Source organism: Temnothorax curvispinosus, unplaced genomic scaffold (assembly GCF_003070985.1).
Source record: "Temnothorax curvispinosus isolate PA1 unplaced genomic scaffold, ASM307098v1 QBEX01016011.1, whole genome shotgun sequence".
NCBI classification, from domain to species: Eukaryota; Metazoa; Arthropoda; class Insecta; order Hymenoptera; family Formicidae; genus Temnothorax; species Temnothorax curvispinosus.
In genome coordinates this window covers 159598-166356 of record NW_020225791.1, presented here as the reverse complement: position 1 = coordinate 166356, position 6759 = coordinate 159598, and the positions used below count along the sequence as shown (strand labels likewise).

Here is a 6759-nt window from a genome sequence, read left to right as displayed (position 1 = left end):
TCGATGGAACAAAAACGTTAGATATTGTTGCTCAAAATTCAATACTGTCCAGTGATTGCACAGAATATGTCCCAATATCTTACTCAATGACTTATCTTCAATAAACAGTGTTATTGATAACAATTGCTAATAAAATCAACTGAAGATAAATCATTGACCGTGATACCATACCTCGCGTTATACTGGCTGCTGGTACCATTGCGAACTATTCTAATCGATAATATAACTCCTGTAGAAACATACGATTTAATCATTTGTATATAATGCAAAATGCTTTGCCTAAAAATTACGTATTGAAAAACAAATAATACACTTTTCTAGCGAAAAATATTTATTTTGTTAAAAAAAAAAGGACATACTTTAGATCTTCCAAATATTACAAACATTAAGAACATCAAAATATTTCATGGTAGAAAAAAGGAAGAAGTTTTGGATAAAATTAAAAATGTGTATTATCGTGTATATAATATTTATCGTTGTATATTTTAATGTGTTGTAATTTAAAAAGAGGTATTATCCTGTTGGTTTGATATTATTTCAAATCCACAATTGCAAGTAAAGTAAGTTCCTGAGTGTTTAAAACCTGTGCAGATGAGCTCAGAAGTAATAAAACCGTTCAAATTTTAAGAAATTTTTGACGCTAGCTGTGTTCAAAGGGAACGTGTTCGAATAACCCGCCACATGCTATCGTAGGCAGTATGGCGAGCCGTACACCCGGCAATAGCGACTCATTCGACGGTGTTTTGTACCTCGTAAAACGACAGATCGATAAGAAACCCGTCACGGTCCACGAGTCGGAGTACGCCGGAAAAACGCATCACGTGTTGATAAGGTTAATCAACGGCGATAAGGCATCGCGTTATTCAGTAGACCGTCGCGAGCTCCCGCAGAACGAGGTACGTCGGCTCTGTCAAAGTTTACCGGATCCCGAGATGCTTTATTAAAATCCGCCGCCACGTAGTAAGGTTGTTCCTTCTTCTCTGCGTGCTTTAGCGAACGGCTGACAACAGCACAGCCGGCGCCGCTATAGTCGCCCGTAAACAACTGTGTGCTCGTGCGCTTGCGTCGCCCGTATCACGGCGCTATTACAAAGTATGTGTATCATGTACATACCGCGAAATAATTGCTTTGCTTTTCATCACTGCACCAGACCTAAGCAGAACTTTCCTTCTCGCTTGCGTCAAGCTTTAAGCAATATATCTATTTTACTTTAAGACAGTGTACGTTAGTTTGACTATTAAAAAAACCGACCTAATGTGTGTGCGATGTATCAAATAAAGATCACAATATCCGGCCGACTTTTTGTAAACATGGTCGGAACGACGCGACGTTCGGTTGTCATAATTTCTTAGCGAGCGGAGACTGCTGAAATTTTTATGGAATTTTTAATCGAGAAATTTTAAAAGAATAAATATTAGAACTAATTACCCGCATAAATAAATAAAAAAATATTTCTATTTTATTTGTGTCTTCGATTTTTCAAAGCAGTAGAAAGAGAGAAACAGAAAGAAAGAAAGAGAGAGAGAGAGAGAGAGATATCAAGTTTAAAATGATTATTTTTACCGGAAGAAGTCTTTCACAATACCTGCGGTCGCATCGCTCAACTTTCTCTTATGCATAAAAATTAGATAAACGATTGCGCAATGAGCAGCAGATGTTCTGTTGAACATCTGTATTATTACGTAACAAGAGTCACAAGGTAACAATAACACTGATTAGTATCGATGTTTAAAAATTAAAAAAAAATATTTGATACGCTTGTGTACTAAAACATATCTAGCTGCGGTGCTCTTTTTCGTCAACATATTGAATTATTTGAACACTTGGTTTCTAGTTATTTATAACTTGTAAATAAATTGTTGATGTTTTCGTATTTTTATTAACGAAAAGCCAAAAAAGATCATAGATAAGATACAAAGGAATCGTAGATAAAATACAGAAAATATCGGAGACAATATGTATATCATATATATCTGTTATTATAAATTTAACTAATTTGGCAATTATACAATAATTGCCAATCATTTTGGTAAATTTATATTTTCATTCAATTTATCATATTTACTGATAATTATGAATAATCTCCAGTATTCAATTGACAAATGTAATAAATGCAAGTTAATCGTTTTTCTGGCAATTATGTAAAATTACCAGTAAAGATGATTATTTTAATGAAATTTATCACACTAACCATCTGTATTGGTAATTATATAATTATCGATTATGAATTAATAACATTTACGGCAAAATCGATTCCTTACATGTCTTTAAAAACATATATTGAAACCGTGAATAGCCAGTCGGCAGTTCAAATTATCGTACTAAACTCTGATATACTAAATCAGAAAAAGAGAGAGAGCAATATTTGAGCTCGACAGAGAGTTACCTTATTAATAAATTACTGGATGGTCGAGTTTTTTTGTGCATAACGTGCATTATCCGAATCTAAAATATCAATTTGATAATGATTGATATATACTTTGAAGTACCAGGTAACACTCGACCATATTGATGACATTATCATTTGTATATCTTATCATTTGATAAAAGAAACGAATACTAAAGCTTATAAGCTGGATTATATGCAAACTGCAAACAATGTCTGTTTATTGTAATGTATTATATGGAAGTTTTCATTGTGCTTGCAATATCTTAGGAAATAGCACGAAGAAGAAATATCTTCAACGAAAGAAACTCGTAAAGGTAAAACGTTATGTTAGGTCAGTATGTTGCTGCATTGACCATTCCATTTCCGGCACAAATGCAATTCTGCCGTCATGCATTATATAGTGGCTCCATAAATCTTATTCAGTTTATATAATGCCGCATTAACTCGTCAATAATTTCACGATGTGAAGCAGAGCTTGTGTACTCTGCGATCTCAATAATAATGAACGTTTGAATAAAAGCACCGCAGTGAGCCGCGAGAATTAGAGGCTTCACACGGTAATGAAATTTAATCGCAAGGAATTTATTATATACTTTATTGTTTATTAATATATGTTTGTTTTTATCTTATAAAAAGGTCACCGCAGTATGATACGACCGAGGGCAGTTATCAATTATTTTCGTGGAAATATTCTCATTTCGCCTTCTAATAAAAATTGTCAACCGCACAATTTCCATATATTTAATATATTACTACATATTCAGCTATATTACATGTTATGTGTTACACATTTTAAATTAGATATATATGGACAGAAATTAATATTATATTGCTATATAATTATATATAATGCCTTTTGAAGGTATTTCTTGTTACATAATCGTATAGTTATATTGAGAATAAGAGGTTTAAATAGAAATTACCCAGCAATGTCGCTGCAAACATATCCTACTCAATGTATTTCCTGTAGCTTAACTTGAAACAGTATCCTAATATTCCTAATTACTAACAAAGTTACCGTCAATACCAAAACACGGTATTTAATCATGCAACCGCATCGTGTAACGGCGTAATTTCGTTAAACTAATTGTGCGATGGAAATAATAACGGAACTTTCAAAAAGGTGTAATGCGAATGCGAATTATTCCATTTGGGATAATTGGACGAAGCATCTCACAGTATTAGGAAGTCTTAATTCTTATGTCTCTGCGCAGGTATATAGCTATTAGAAATGTCCCATATTGCTATCGTTGATAAAGAAGAGAATATCGGGGATTCCATCAAAGACTATGTGCCCATCTTGGCACCCTCTGCCGATATTTTACCGCGATTAAAGACCTTAGCCGCTCATTTTACCTCGAAATACAACGTGGAGCCATCCTTCTTCGTTCGAGTACCAGGAAGGTATAAGTTTCTTTTTGATAATAAATTATCTTTTCTTATAAGCTCTACCAAATACTTAATATAAAATTAATTACACAATGTATTACGTATAATTTAATACGGATACTATAATTGTCATGCAATTAAATTTATATCTTTATTTTTGAAAGGCAGCATTTAAGTTTTATAATTAGCTTCTAAAGATTTTGTAAACTGCTTTAGTAACGATAAATACATTTACGAATATTTCTGTTTTGTTACAGGGTGAATCTGATAGGCGAGCACATCGATTACTGCGGGTATGCCGTCCTTCCAATGGCCATTGAACAAAATATCCTTATCGCGGTTGCGACATCGAAAGATAATGAGATTCATCTCACCAACGTAGATCCTAAATACAAGGATTTCCGATGCAGTTTCGAGAACGTGGAGTGAGTACAATTTGATAAGAGTCTAACAAGTTTATTCAGAGAACAATATTATAGTCAATAGTTTATAGTACAAGTTTGAAGACTTGTTAATTAACTTTATAATAAAGAAATAACTGTTTATTCCGCCAATAACTTTATAATAGTTCGTAAAAACTAAGCGACACATTTAAAGAAACTTTCCTGAGATTACTAAGATCTTGCGATACACAACGTGTCTAATATACAACGCAGTATACCGCACGTGACATATAACATTTCCTCCGCAACGCGTTGTCGTGCTCGCAGTTGTGGTCTTATGCACTTATATAGGCACTTATAGTCCCCCTAACAATTTAAGTCTGCTGATCTCTTACCGCGACTATCTTGGATTATGACGCTGAAGCTATAGAATTACGTGCAATTTATCTTTACAGCGTACGTGCGTTCATATTAGTTGAGATAAAATCCCTTTCCATCTCGCGATTAAATTAATTTGAATGAAAAGCAAGATTGTTATTTCACGATGTGAAAACCGGATAAAAAAAATATAAAAAATGACCAATGGATCCGTGTTACGTAATATAAGATAAGAAGATGACATCGTGTCCTCGTATAACCTGGCTGTCGTTTGGATTAAATTACCTCCGCGCTTTTTTTACTCCCGGTATAATACTGAGGAAGATAATATAAATTTTCTTAATCTCATTCATTATTCAATTTCGCTCAACCACCGGATATAACATATAACATCATATAACAAAATTGGTGTCCAAAAATGGACCATTATCGATATTCCGGTTTTTCATATTACGCGTTAATTATTACGTAATAACCTGACAAAAGGGAAAAAAGGCTAAATATCCGAATAAAATATTTAATAAATACTGTAATAATCTTTCTTGTGATGCTGAGGGTTAAATTTCTATAAACGTAGCATAATCGCGCATTTCAGATCTTGTATTAGTGATAGTGAGAGCGGATCAGCGTGGTACAAATATTTTCTATGTGGTGTGAAAGGAGCACTGGAGGCAATCCCAGCGACGTCTGTTCCAACGGGAATTCTGACTGCGGTATGGGGAAACATTCCCCCTAATTCTGGCCTTTCCAGTTCTAGCGCGCTGGTCTCGGCCGCGCTCCTTTCGGTCATACATGCTAGTCAGGTGAGCGCTTTAATTATTTATCTTATGCGCAAGATGTTAAATATTATACTTTCTGCCCCATATTACAGAAATAATGTCATAAGCGTGTCATCTAAAAAAATAATTAACAGAGTGCTGCGCGTAAATGTCAAAACTAAAGTTTGCAAATTACTTTTTTACACATTAATTGGCTCTAGAGATGTTTCTCACTTTGATGCAAAGTTACCCCGACACAATTCCTTCATATAAAATTCTCTAATTAAACTTTCCTCCAGCAGATCTGCTACAAACGTAAAAACGATATCGTATTTGTCGATGTCAAGTATTAAGTGTTGAGAGGTATTGTGTTTAGCCGAGAGCCGAGTGAATCAAATTACCAATCACTGCTTCGTATAACATTCTTTTGGATATAAATCCTATTTCCTTTGACGATGACGATGTTTTTCGTGTTTACTCGAATAGATATTAAAGGCGACATAGCCACCGCGAATCTTTGAGATAGTTTAATTTTTTTTATTGTTCTTCGTGCGTCATTACCTTATGTATATACGTCTCAGCTTTCTATATAAATCTTATGTCCAGATTTCGACAGTTTTCATTTTAAGTTTGTTCTCCGCAAACTCTTTGTTATTTTATTCAGATCATGAATATGCATTATTATCTTTTTTATAAATTATCACTATAAATTATAATCGTTACTATAAAAAATATTATTATTCAAGTTCTTTGTATTGCAGCGTCAATTGTCAAAGCGTGAATTAGCGACTCTTAGTGCTCGAGCAGAGAGACACATCGGCACTCAAGGTGGCGGAATGGATCAGGCTATCGCTTTTCTTGCGAAAGCAGGTAATCTTGACTTTTATTGATCGTACATTACGTATTGTAAATCACATATTACCCGTTATAAAATTTTATAAAACGTATTTTTAAAAATTAAATCTAAAAAGAAAATCTCATAAATTAATCTATTTAATTAAAGTAATTCGCCAGAACTGTTTGATCGCGTTTAAAACGAGACTCTAGAATCGTGTTAAAAAGCTGTCAATGTCTCATTTTTTCGCGATATTTTCTGTTTGTAAAGGTAAGGCCAAGTTGATAGAGTTTCCCTCGGATGAACCCCTACGCGCAACTGACGTAACGTTGACAGAATCCGCTGTGTTCGTAATAGCGCATAGTCAAGCGTATCACAACAAAGCCTCGACCGCCGACTACAATCTCAGAGTTGCGGAATGTCGATTAGCCGCACAGGTATTTATATTTTTATGTATGTATATATTAATGTCGCATTTCTCCCCCAAGAAAAGGAATTTTCGTTGCAACTATTATTATATATTTCCAAATGTCAATTTAGAATATAATTAACGTGATTATAAGACCCGATATAATTTACCTTTTCGGTTCAAATGTCGCGAAGTTCTTTAAATATCCATAAAAAAAA

General features: G+C 34.0%; 1 protein-coding gene across 4 annotated transcripts in view; it reads left to right on the top strand.

Moving 5' to 3' along the window:
• The first annotated feature begins 789 nt into the window (after positions 1-789).
• LOC112466253 (N-acetylgalactosamine kinase-like) overlaps positions 790-6759 on the top strand; it is an 8388-nt gene continuing 2418 nt past the window's right edge. Inside the window, exons 1-6 of one of the 4 annotated variants that reach the window (XM_025034257.1) lie at positions 790-965; positions 3604-3793; positions 4036-4203; positions 5135-5342; positions 6044-6167; positions 6403-6569. In XM_025034257.1, the coding sequence (XP_024890025.1) occupies positions 3621-3793; positions 4036-4203; positions 5135-5342; positions 6044-6167; positions 6403-6569 (840 nt within the window). In that variant the 5' untranslated portion in view covers positions 790-965; positions 3604-3620. Of the gene's footprint in view, positions 1093-3603; positions 3794-4035; positions 4204-5134; positions 5343-6043; positions 6168-6402; positions 6570-6759 lie in introns of all 4 variants that reach the window. The other 3 variants (XM_025034258.1, XM_025034254.1, XM_025034256.1) reach the window with 3 other exon arrangements.